Genomic DNA, 13,231 nt, shown 5'->3' on the forward strand with positions numbered 1-13,231 from the left:
TTATTTACATTTATTATTATTTTGTTTTTAAGTTGTTTTATTTATATTTTTCAATTATGTACTCCTCTTTTATTTAATTTTAATCCCATTCATAATTAGCTGTTAATGGTTGTATATAATCTGGAGCATATCACCCAGAAAGCTACTGTATGTTACTTTTTTTTTTATTGCTTTTAAATCTACTGAATTTAGCTGTATATTATTTTTATTTTATTTGTATATTTTAATAAAACCCTTATTCCTTTAGTTTTGTTAGTTGCAGCAAGATTTATTTTATAATTATCAAATGTTTTCAAAAAATTCAAAACTTCTTGAAATTAATCAAAATTTTAAGGTGCTGATTTTTCTGAGAAATAACATATAATTTGGAAATATTAGGAATGCTGAACCATATTCTTATTTGCTTGCAGACCAATTTGCAATTTCCAAACTACAATGTTTATTTACAATTACATTTACAATTATAATCTGTTTACTTCAGTGAACAAGCCAACCAGAAGTAGTGACCAACCAGCAAAAGTTATATTATTATTTACCAATATAGGTGAATAATATAAAACAAGCTAATGTACAATAAATTTCATGTTATAATGTTGCAATAGTGATTGGGAGCAATATTTCAGCAAAACATAAATGACACTTTTATTACTGTCATTAATTCAACTCTAATTATAATCTTGCAACAAATTCAAAATAATGGCTAAATATTTCTTTATACAATAAAATACACCAAAAGAGAAAATAAAAATTAAAATATGAATAATTTTTTAAAAATTATTCACATTTTTATTATTGGGCATTCTTTAATTATGAATAATTAAAGAATGCCCAATAATAAAGATTTATTATTGGGCATTCTCCTTGAAAATTATTCAAGGCACAAAACCTAGATGGCAGCACTAATCTTCTAAAGAAAGGTTGCATAGCAGGAGTAGATACTGTGTCTTCCATAGAAATTTCATTACAAAGTGGTTTGGTCTATGGTGACATTGATGCCAAAATATTCCCAGTATAAAACAACTTTTGAATCCAAATCATATACTAAAAAATATACAGGGTGTAATTTCTATATGTCCTGTTTATTTATAAAAAGCAGTGTTGTTTGGATGCATGCATGCATGCATTAATACACACTATAGTAAAGAAGAGTTCCCTAAGTGAACTTTATGCATTACTCACCAAAATCAAAGTCATGGCAATTAAAGTGAAAATGTGACAGAACTAAATCAATCAGTATATACTGCCATCAAGATCAAAAAAGTAATGCTTTCATAACTGTGGTCAAAGACTTACCATGAAGAATTGCTTCTATTTTTTCAATCTTTAGTTTCTCTATTTCATTTGCCATTTCTTGTAATTTAACTGCAAGACAATGTTTAAATTTAAACATTTATAAATTAAATTAAATTTATAAATTACACATGATTTCAATTTTAACGGAACAATTTGAATAAAACCCCAAAATATAACAGCAAACCAAAGACAGATTGCTGAAAGCAACTTTTCATTGGTCTGCTGAAGTAAGTATTAAGATTTAGTGATGTGCAGCAACAGTAGAAATATAAAAAAAAATATCTTAACTGCTTCACTTAAGCTTATCTTCAATAGCACTTAACTTTCCATACAAGGACACGTTTCTTCTATGGGATATTGTTCTTGAAAGGTCTTTGCCGCTGTAAAAGATGCAAAAAAAAAAAAAAAAATCCGCTTACATAGAATCGATAAAAAGAAAAAAAAAAAAAAAAAAAACCCTACCTGCTTCATCTGTACATCCCTTCTAATAATTTTTCTAATCCTTCCTAAATTCAATCAGACTAACAACTTCCACACCAACAGATGCAACTTTTTCCAAACAATCAATTGCTCTGACATTACATGAAAACCAATTTTTGCACATATATCCTGCAACCATCTTTTTTTCAATTTCAATTTATGTCCAGTCATGAGGGTTATCCAAGAAAAGAGCAAGCTTGTCATCAGTTTTGCAAAATCCATTTAGAAGCTTAAAACACTTTAGTCAGGGTGCCTAGCTTCCAGGCACTGCAATTTGATGAGTGCTTAAACTTTCCAAGAAGTCCCACCCAAAATTGAATAATCAGGTTAAGCAATGAATTAAATTAGAAGAAATATGTAATATTCCCATAGGCAAGGAATGATATTTCATAGGCACAGTACTAAATTGGTATCTGTAATTCCTTTTTTTTTTTTTTTTTTTTTTTATGAAAATCTCAAACATGAAAAGTATTAGAAACTATAGTACTTAGTAATGTGGGTGGATCGAAGGCTGAGAAAATGAAAGAAGATAATTTTTGATATTAGACTTGAATTTCTGTAGATTTTCAGGAAATGTGCATGATGGCAGATTGGTCCAGAAAACAGAAGCGAGTTTGAAGTTTAACAGCAAAAAGATGTTGACTGGTTGCAGCAAGTGTTCAGACATGTTGGGGGGGGGGGAGAGAGAGAGAGAGCGAGAGAGAGAGAGGGAGGGAGGGAGGGAGGGAGGGAGGGAGGGAGGGAGAGAGAGAGAGAGAGAGAGAGAGAGAATTATAGAAACCAATTCAAAAGAACAGTGCTCATAAACGTATCTACCCAAAAGCATGCAGCAGAAACTGAATATCCACGAGACAGAGAGTGGAGAGACTTTGTAAGAGATAACTAATTAATTAACCTAACTTCCCTGTTTTATGGAGGCACTGCTCCAGATATGGAACAATATTCCATGGCAGGGCAGATTTATTAAACTAATACTGAGATTGAAAGAGAAAACCCAGTTTTTAGATGCAATATTTGTGATATGCTTATGTCAAGAGAGATTAGAAGTCAGGGTAATCCCTAATAGAGATGTGATCGCATCTAGAAATCCGAGTCGTCAAAGGTAAGCATAGGAGCAGAAGAATCCTTTTTGCGAGATATAAGACAGGACTGAGCTTCAGAAAAATTGAAATTAAGTACAAGGGCTGTTCAGTAGAGAATGATCATAATTTTTTTTCTCAATATACCTTTATTAATCATCCATATTTTGATGGTCCTTTTAAAAGCAGTCCCTTTTTGCTGAGCTGAAATGCACTTAATCCAACGTTTCTACTATTCTTCAAAAACATGATGGAAGCCTTTTTTGACATGCATTTGAAAATAACCTGATGCCTATAGAATTGCTGATGATGACTGAAAATGTTTTTCTCACAGCTGCTTTAACTTTGGAAATAAAAAATCACAGGATGCAAGGTCAGAGTCGTAGGGCAGATGAGGAACATGAGGTCTCGCATTGTCGTGATGCAGCATCCAATCCAACCGTACACAGTTGTGGTCTTTCAGGACAAATGTGATCCCAAAAAGTGTGCAGTACAGTTCTGTAGTAAGGTCCTGTAACAGTTATATGTCATTGCACAACCATGCCGGTAAATCATTCTTGACTATCAAAAAAAGAAATTGCTATAACCTAAACTTTGGAAATAAAAAATCACAGGATGCAAGGTCAGAGTCATAGGGCAGATGGGAAACACATTTGAAATTAATGCTGGCTAAGTATTTGCTTTTTTTTTTTTGGTGTTGGTGATGACATGGGCTTCCAAACAGAGCTTTGTTGCTTACTCTTGTAATCAAAATGATTAAACTGCATCTCATCTGATGTTATTACTTTGTGCAGAACCTCACCGTCTTCAATAACCATCTGCTGCAGCTCATGACAAACCCCCTTGCAAACTTTCAGTTTCTCAGGTGTGAACAGTCTTGGAATCCAGCATGCACAAACTTATGTCAAGGTCAGGGAAAATACTGGGCATGCTTCCTACTGATATTTTCAATATCTTTGCCAGTTGCCTTACTGTTATTTGATGATCTTCTCTCGTGATTACAGAAGCAATGTTTATGGTTAATATGGTGACAGCAGAGGTTGGAGATGTAGGAACACAGATTTTTGTGATTGAATCATGTCCATCTATAAACATTCTAAACTACCTGTGAGCTGTGCTGTACAGAAGCATAGATTCATCTCAAGCCACTTTTAACACTTCATGCGCTTTTGCTGATGTTTTCTGTTTGCGCAGGGCAAGGTTCCTCAATTGGAAGATGGAATGCAACGTGCTCTCATCAACAAAACTATGAATAGGATTTCCAGTCAATGGAAGATCATTAATATAAAAGAGAAGAAGAGTTGAAGAAAGAACTGAACCTTGAGGAACACCAACAGTGGTGAAGAAGTTAGAAGACAGAGAACCATCTACCATCATGTGCAGTGAGGCAGTCAGAGAGAGAGAAAACTGGATACCCAAGTACAAAAAACAGTTAGCAAATCATAAGATGGAGGCTTATTTAGAACACCTTTATGCCAAACACAATCAAAAGACTGAAATGTCAAGAGCAACTGCTTGAGTTTCACCAAACTTTTCCATTGAATTTGTCCATAGACAGATAACATAAGCCAGCATATCACCAGTGGATTGACACTGATGGAATCCATACTGGTGATCATTGATCAGATGGAAAGTTTATAGATAGTTCAAGAGTTGGCAGTTAATTGATTTCTCCATTACTTTAGAAAGAGTAGAAATAAGTGCAATGGGATGATAATTGGAGGGAGGGATTTGTCACCCTTTTTAGAAACTAGCTGGATGAGCAAATTTCCAAGCAGAAGGAAAAATATCTTTGGAATAAGGAAGTGTAAAAGGGAAACACAGAACAGGAGCAAGCTCAGAAGCCCAGATCTGAGAACAAATGGAAAAATAACACCAGGAACTGGAGCTATTTTGGCATCAAGACTGTTCAAAATTCTGACATTCTTTTGAAGGAAAACCATAGTTGGAACTCAAAGTCAGCTTTATCTTTAGCTGAAGTGGCAATAGACCCACTGGGTTTTAACCGAGGAGGGAGTAGAGATGGGAAAAACTGTGGCCAACAGCTCTGGCAAGTCAGCAGAATGCTCACTACCATTTGGGAAAGAAGCAAGTTTTCTACTTTTACCTTGTTCAAAGCCTAGCTTGGATTGAGTAATAACTGCCTTACAATTGTTGCAAGCTTTGGTATAAGCAGAAAATGAATCTGGAGATTTGGATGCAAGCCAATTGCAATATGCAACATTATTTTGAACAGTGTCACTATTTATTGGAAAAGTATGGTTTAGATCTTAAGCTTTCTTAAGCTCTTAAGTTTTTTTGTTTTTTTTTATCCACGCCCCCTTTTAAAATTATTAGCAATCACTGGCAGTACTGGTTAAGTTAATTTAGGTTTTTTATACTCCAGTCACTAGTATATACAGTTTGTATGCTTAACTGATACTAGAAAGGTTGTTCTGCTGCATTTATATCCACAACTGTAGTAATGTGACTTGCAACATTGTGGGACAGACCATTTGTGTGCACAGCAGGGGTGTACCTAATATAGCAGCACAGTGTAGTTCCAAAATGAATATCAATATCCATGCGTACTTAAATAAAAAAAAAAATAAGAACTGACTACCGCTTCTGTCATTGGCAATTCTCACTGTATGAATGATGTGTTAGCATTCAGCATATCTGTACAGGTAATTCCCGACTTTACGAGTTAACTCATTCCTAGCGCAAGCTCATAAAGTGGGAATTTTTTTCCCATAGATGTAATGTGTAAAAGAGGGGTTGCATTCTCAACAATGAAATTTGACCATAGTAATGTTAAATAAAGGGCAACAAAACAATAGTTTATGCTTAAACAATGATATATTTATCCAAAGAAATGAAAACATAGCCTTTAAAATCAAGCAAATTATAATAATAAAGAAATTATTTGTCATACAAATGTTTATTCTTCATTTGCATTGACAAATTCCACACACATCGATGGTTCTTCACTCATTGGTTCGTTGGAAGCACAAGGAGACATTTTCTTCTTTGGAAATACTTCAAGAGTCGTGTGCTTCCAAGACAGTCTTCTATTTTCTTTAGAAATATCATGATAACACGGATAAGCATTTTTTTTAAATCTGTAGCAAGTTTTCTAGTGCACTCGAAATTTGAATCTTGTGACTTGAAAATCTCAATTGCTTTTTCTATGTGTTGAAAAGCTTCATCAAGCCCCAAATCAAGGAAGTTTTGACTTGTGAGCTCTCCATTCTATGTTTGAAGTAGATCAGTGACACTAGTTGTAGAAACTAGTCATTACTAGTTTCATATGTTATTACTTTTTCCTGTAAATAACTTTGCTGACGAGGCTACTGGGAGTCAGAAGTGCTCAAAGCCGCTAAGTGGATTTTCTTATTTATTGATTTGAAATTGTCTTTCTAAAACTTTTGATTTAAATTTAGTAGTATAGCATCATTTTGATTTTCTGATTAATCTGGTGTATTTATTCTTTACTCGGCCTTGTAATTGCATAAAAGTATTGGTAAGGGTACTAAATCCACATGTTACAAGTTGCAGCTCCGCTGAACAAGACGTTTTTTAGCCATATTTAGCCGCTTTATTGACCAATTGTTACATCAAGTTATTTTCTATAAGTAGCTTATAGAGCTAGTCAGGATCCTTAGTTTATTCAGAATTGAGACAGCGAGATTTGGAAGTTAATTAATACATAAGTGTCCGAAGATATACCATTCTTAACTTCATTGTCAATTAAATTGGACTTTTAACTAAATACATATAACGACTTAGATTACAAACGTAACATAATTAATTAATACATAACTTGATACGGAAGTTATATAAACGGAACTCGTAGATAATACTTGATACTGAAAAATATATATAGCGTTATAACTGTGTGGGATGCAAGTTTAGGGTTATAATTTTGTACTGAAATTGAAATTAAACCGAAATCATGACTCAGACCAGAGCAGCAAAGCAAAAGGCTCAAGCTAATGGGGGTGCTGTGGCTCAGGGGAGAACTGAGGGGGGGCAGTTGCCCTCTGAATCACAGCCTTTTAATATGCACTGCTTGCATGATGTTTGTGGAGCAATCAGGTATGGAACATGATATTGTCATGGGGGGGGGTGTCTTTGTGGGTGCGTGCGATGCAAGAAGTGTAACGAAATCAGGCGACACCTCAGCATTGTTATGGGCCTATATGAGAACTTGAAGGATAGGGTGGATGCCCTCGAATGATCTAAACTGAGGGGCCCATCAAGCTCTCAGCTGCCCATATCAATGCCAGAGCTTGCACTTGGTCATCAAGCAACACAGCGGCAACCCCCAAGGCAGAATGCGCTGGTCCCACAGGAACTAGTTGTTGGTGACTATTGTCAGGGAAACGGGGAACATGCTTTGTAAAAAGGATAGGTGGAACAGGACCAGGGTATGTCTGCCAGGGGCAAAGGTTGATGACGTTGTAGAGCGGATATCTTGTAAGGGCACAAAAGGTGATATCGTTGTACACGTTGCCACTAATGATATTAAGAGTAGGAGACCAGCAGAATTACTTAACAAGTAAAGATCACTGTTGAAAAAAAGCCATGAATTAGGGTTGAATTTGAAAGTATATGCAATTCTGACCAGACACGATAGAAGGGAGTATATGATTAGAGCCTTGTCGATCAATTCGGCCCTGGAAAGATTGTGCAAGGGTCAAGGGGTAGAATTTTTTTCAGCCAGGTCTATACTTGTTAACAGCAGAGACTGCTTCTACAGGGATGGGATACACTTAAATAGAAAAGGTGCAAGAATATTTGCTGATGCTATCGAGGCAGTGTTATGTGGGTCGGAAAACTGCTAGCTTGGGGGGGGATAAAAGGACTAATAGATTAACAGTAGCCACTGGCAGAGGTGCAAGTGATTCTTGCACTGCTTCTATTGGAATGAGCGGCAGCCTGGAAAACAAGATGCAGGATATTTCAGAGACTGCTGGGAGTCACTGCGGTACAAGTAAACACATGGGTTGTGTTAGGGTAGCTAAGAATAAGAACAGGTGCATGTATACTTGCGTTACACCAATGCTAGGAGTTTGGTAAATAAATTTGATGAATTTTAGATATTGCTCAAAACACATCAAAGGCAGATATTGTTGGGATATCAGAGACGTGGTGTCACACAGATATAAGGAATGCAGAAATGGAATTTGGGAAGTACAATGTGTACAGAAAGGATAGACAGGATAGGAAGGGAGGAAGGGTTATGCTATTAGTTAAGAAACACATAAAATCCAAGGAAGTGAAGCCAGTTGACATCGCTGGACAGTGCAGTGTCGAGTCAGTTTGATGTGACACAAGCATTGGGAGATTGGGAGATCAAAATTGAAGGTAGGAGTGTGCTATAGGCCTAACGACTCTGATGAGTATAATAAGAAACTGTACAGGGAAATAGAGTGGGCCAGTAAATCAGAGAGTCTTATAATGCGGGATTTTAATTTCCCAGATATTGACTGGAATTTGTGGGTTGGTCACACACACTAGCAAGGCTTTTGTGGATTTATTGGATGATTGTTTTCTACATCAGCATGTTTCGGAGGCAACTAGAGGGAGTAATACTCTTGATCTAATTATCAGTAGTGATTCTTCATGCATTAAGAATCTGCAGATAAAGGAACCACTAGGTGGCAGTGATAACAGTGTGCTGAAGTGGGATTTACTCAAAGATATAACTACAATTAGGAGTAAAGGGAAGGATTTTTGCTTTCATAAAGGCAACTACGATGGTCTGAGACAGTATTTAAATTCTATACAGAGGGACCAACTGATGACGTTACCAACAGCAAATTCAAAATGGGAAGCATTCAAAGAACTTATCTTGGAAGCTACTAGGCGTTACATACCAACTAAAAAATATTGTTCAAGGTTTAGGCCTAAATGGATTTCAGATGAACTGATGAGACATATGGCGGAGAAGAAAAATGTATAGGATACATATAAATTAACAAGTGACACAAGCCTATGATAGATATAAGCAGATCTGTAACCAAGTTACAAAGGAGGTTAGGCAGGCGAAGGCAGATTACGAGAAATCTTTGGCAAAGGATGCAAAGAAAAACAGCAAACAATTTTTTTACTTATGTAAACTCTAGAAGGAAGGGGATGAATCAGATTAGGCCACTTGGTATCGATGGTTGAACTGTTGATGAACCTGCTCAGGTAGCTAACAAACTAAATGAATATTTTGCATCAACATTCACACATGAGGAATTATTCAGTGAGGGGAATGCCTGAGGTGTATTCAACTCTGGAAGTAAGCTAGATAATCTTGTAATTATTGAGAGTAAAGTGGAGGAGAAATTGTTGAAGATAAACACAAGAAAGGCACTGGGGTGGATGCCATCTATCCAGTAATATTAAAGGAGGCAGCAAAGGAAGTAAGCAAAACCTTTGCCATAATTATGAGAGCTTCTGTCTAAAAAAATATATAAATTCATACACCGACCATTGAATAAAATTTAAAATTTAATATGACTACAATCTTTACACAAAAATATTTACAATAAACTATTGCGGAATGCTAAAAACTGTAATAAAAGATCATTTACAATAAAATTTGCTAAAATATAAAACATTAAAAGCGCTAAAAACCTGAAGCTTTCGGGAGCATCAGCTCCCTTCTTCAACAGTGATATGACTTCCTGCAACATCTCCTTAAGTAGCAGGCTCACGGTACCTCCACACGTGGTATTTCTCCACGTGGTTCAATCGGCACATGGTCAGAACTGGAAGCGGAAATGTCTCGGGAACGTGGCAAAGAAAATCGTTCATCCGACCTTAATATAATTGTTTCAAAGATAGGATTAATACGTATACCTCTATCTCTATTCATGATATTCCTACTGGATGAACTAATCCGTAAACCCTCGAGCCATTTACGCTCCCAGTATCCATGTCCACGATCCAAAATAATAGCGTCCTCCGGGGAGATTTGATGCTGCTTCTCCCAAAAATGTTCGGCCACAGCAGACTTGTTGTATTCAGCGGTTCTTATGACATTTAAATGTTCCCCCAGACGATCCCTGAGCTGTCGTTTTGTTTCCCCCACATAACACTCCCCACAATCCGGGCATTCTATTCTATAAACCACTCCACTACTAAGATCTTTTGGTATGTGGTCTTTGACCTGAGACACAGCTGTGCACAGCCTCCGCCCGGGAAGCTGTACACAGCGTGTCCCATAACCCCGTAAAATTCTTGCCAGATGTTCAGTAAGGCCCGGATAGTAGGGGATGTATGCGGTGGCTACCGGAACGAACGACTCCCTACGTTCGGACACTCCTCTACTATATCTATCCAGGATCCTCTGGGGGTATCCGCACTTTCTAAGTTCTGCCGTGACACGATTAATTTCTTTTTCTTTATCCTCAGAAGTGTTACAGTGTGATCTTACTCTGTCAAATAAAGCTTTTGCTACACTATTCTTGTATTGTCCAGCTTGTGCTGAATTGAAATGGGTGTATTGACCTCTGAAAACGGTTTTTAGACTTAAGACATCAGTTTTTTAAAAACTGATGTCTTAAGTCTAAAAACCACCCAATACATCCAAAAATGACAGGGTACCACCCGTTTCCACCTCTGAGGTGAATTGTATAAATTGGGAGAAGCTATTAAGCCAGCAAACGGCATGATCCTCCCTCCCCTTCTGGACCAGGGCAAAGGTATCATCAACATATCTTCTCCAATTCCTAATAGGAAACAAACACCCACTAAAAACCCTACTTTCCAACTCCTCCATGGCGAAATTGGCCACGGTGGCACTAATGGGTGAACCCATGGCAGCCGCGAACCTGCTTATACATAGTTCCTTGAAACAACATGGTAGTACTAGCTAGACATAATTCTACCCCGGTGCAAATGTCTTCCACACCGAGAAGTGATCTATTACCAAGGGAGGCATCCCTGGTCAATGCCATTTTTACACAATATACTGCATGACTAATAGGAATACATGTAAATAAAGATATAACGTCAAAAGAGATCATGCTCTCATCATCATTTATAGTCAAATTCCCCACAAAATTCACAAACTCTCTACTGTCTTTAACAACATATTCGGACTGCCCCACTATGGGTGCAATTAATTTATCCAAGTACCCTGATAGCGCATAGGAAGGACTCCCTATAAATGAAACTATAGGTCTCAAGGGCACTTCTGCCTTATGAATTTTTGGCAGTCCGTAGAATCGCGGGAGTTGACTACCTGTAGTGTGTATGGAAATCTTCTCCGTGTTCAACCAGGATTGTGCCAGTTTATTGACTCGCCGTTCCAGCCCCACCAACGGGTTCCTCTGGATCACCTTATAAGTGTTATTATCTTGCAGAAGATCCAATGCCTTCTTATTATAATCTTCTGTATTCAGGACCACCGTTGATCTCCCTTTGTCTGCTGGTAAAACAACTATTCCTTTGTCTCTTCTCAATTCCTCTAGAGCTCTCTTTTGACTAAGGCTGAGATTCGGGGGTGCCTTCCTCACCTGACTCAACACTGCAGCTGACTTCACCCGGATTTCATTAGCTAAAGGCTCAGGAAACTTATTAATGGCCCGTTCAATACCCATTGCTATCTCTGCAATGGGGGGTTTCGAAGACACCAGAGTGAACTTGGGGCCTAAACTAAGGACTGCCTCCTGTTCTTTCGTGAGCTGTCTATTACTCAAATTATATATAAAATGGGTGCTATTATCATATCGCTGTACCACATTTTCACTCACCAACCTATTAAACTTCATAATTTGTCTTTGTCTATATGACTCTGCTACCCTAACAACTTTATCCGAGACTAACCTTCTAATAAGAACTAGGTGTCTAGAAGAAACATTGCTACCAATATTACCTAAATACATGCCAATTTGTCGTCTAGTAAATCTGAGATCTTCATGCAGCTTACGAATCCAAACATTCATAATACTCTTTTGAAAACGCACAGTGGCCCGTACTAATCAAACATCCTGGAAAGGTAATTTAACCCTAAATCCGTGCGGTACCAGCCCATGCGCTCTGCAACGGTACGCAAATCTTAAATGCTGTTGTTGTCTAGCTTCTTTTACACAATACTTCTGATACTGTCGGAGATGCTGCACAACTATATGGCCATAACTACTCACAATATCCTGAAAGAGGCCTCTGAGGTCGGGAAAACTCATGTCTAAAAAATATATAAATTCATACACCGACCATTGAATAAAATTTAAAATTTAATATGACTACAATCTTTACACAGCAGACAAAGGGAGTGGTTTATAGAATAGAATGCCCGGATTGTGGGGAGTGTTATGTGGGGGAAACAAAACGACAGCTCAGGGATCGTCTGGGGGAACATTTAAATGTCTTAAGAACCGCTGAATACAACAAGTCTGCTGTGGCCGAACATTTTTGGGAGAAGCAGCATCAAATCTCCCAGGAGGACGCTATTATTTTGGATCGTGGACATGGATACTGGGAGCGTAAATGGCTCGAGGGTTTACGGATTAGTTCATCCAGTAGGAATATCATGAATAGAGATAGAGGTATACGTATTAATCCTATCTTTGAAACAATTATATTAAGGTCGGATGAACAATTTTCTTTGACACATTCCCGAGACATTTCCGCTTCCAGTTCTGACCATGTGCCGATTGAACCACGTGGAGAAATACCACGTGTGGAGGTACCGTGAGCCTGCTACTTAAGGAGATGTTGCAGGAAGTCATATCACTGTTGAAGAAAGGAGCTGACGCTCCCGAAAGCTTCAGGTTTTTAGCGCTTTTAATGTTTTATATTTTAGCAAATTTTATTGTAAATGATCTTTTATTACAGTTTTTAGCATTCCGCAATAGTTTATTGTAAATATTTTTGTGTAAAGATTGTAGTCATATTAAATTTTAAATTTTATTCAATGGTCGGTGTATAAATTTATATATTTTTTAGACATGAGTTTTCCCGACCTCAGAAGCCTCTTTCAGGATATTATGAGAGCTTCCTTGGACTCAGGGGAGGTACCCATAGACTGGAGATGTGTAAATGTGACCCCAATTCACAAAGAAGGATTAAAGGCTGACACAAGTAATTATAGACCTGAGTTTAACTTCTGTTCCAGGAAAATTAATGGAGGTACTGGTTAAAGAAGCACTGCAGGATCATCTAGACAAGACTTCAGTTATAGCTCGGACACAGCATGGTTTTATTAAGGGAAAGTCTTGCCTGACCAATTTGATTGGATACTATGATGCAGTCACAAAAGAACTGGATGCAAGAAATAACTTTGATATTATATATTTGGATCTTAGAAAGGCTTTTGATACTGTTGCACATGGAAGACTGCTGCACAAATTGGAGCAGTGTGGCACTGGAGGTAAATTGCTGCTATGGATAAAGGGATG

The 13,231-nt window shown here is 37.3% G+C and overlaps 1 protein-coding gene across 1 annotated transcript in view; it reads right to left on the reverse strand.

The window, feature by feature from the left end:
• Window positions 1-13,231, reverse strand: part of LOC150085137 (Fanconi anemia group J protein homolog) — a 331,818-nt gene that overhangs the window by 247,627 nt on the left and 70,960 nt on the right. Inside the window, exon 4 of the mRNA XM_090373843.1 lies at window positions 1,294-1,362. Within this exon, the coding sequence (XP_090229969.1) occupies window positions 1,294-1,362 (69 nt within the window). The remainder of the gene's footprint in view (window positions 1-1,293; window positions 1,363-13,231) is intronic.

The sequence above is a fragment of the Mastigoproctus giganteus genome, chromosome 5, assembly GCF_048544385.1.
Source record: "Mastigoproctus giganteus isolate SK-2022 chromosome 5, ASM4854438v1, whole genome shotgun sequence".
NCBI lineage: Eukaryota > Metazoa > Arthropoda > Arachnida > Uropygi > Thelyphonidae > Mastigoproctus > Mastigoproctus giganteus.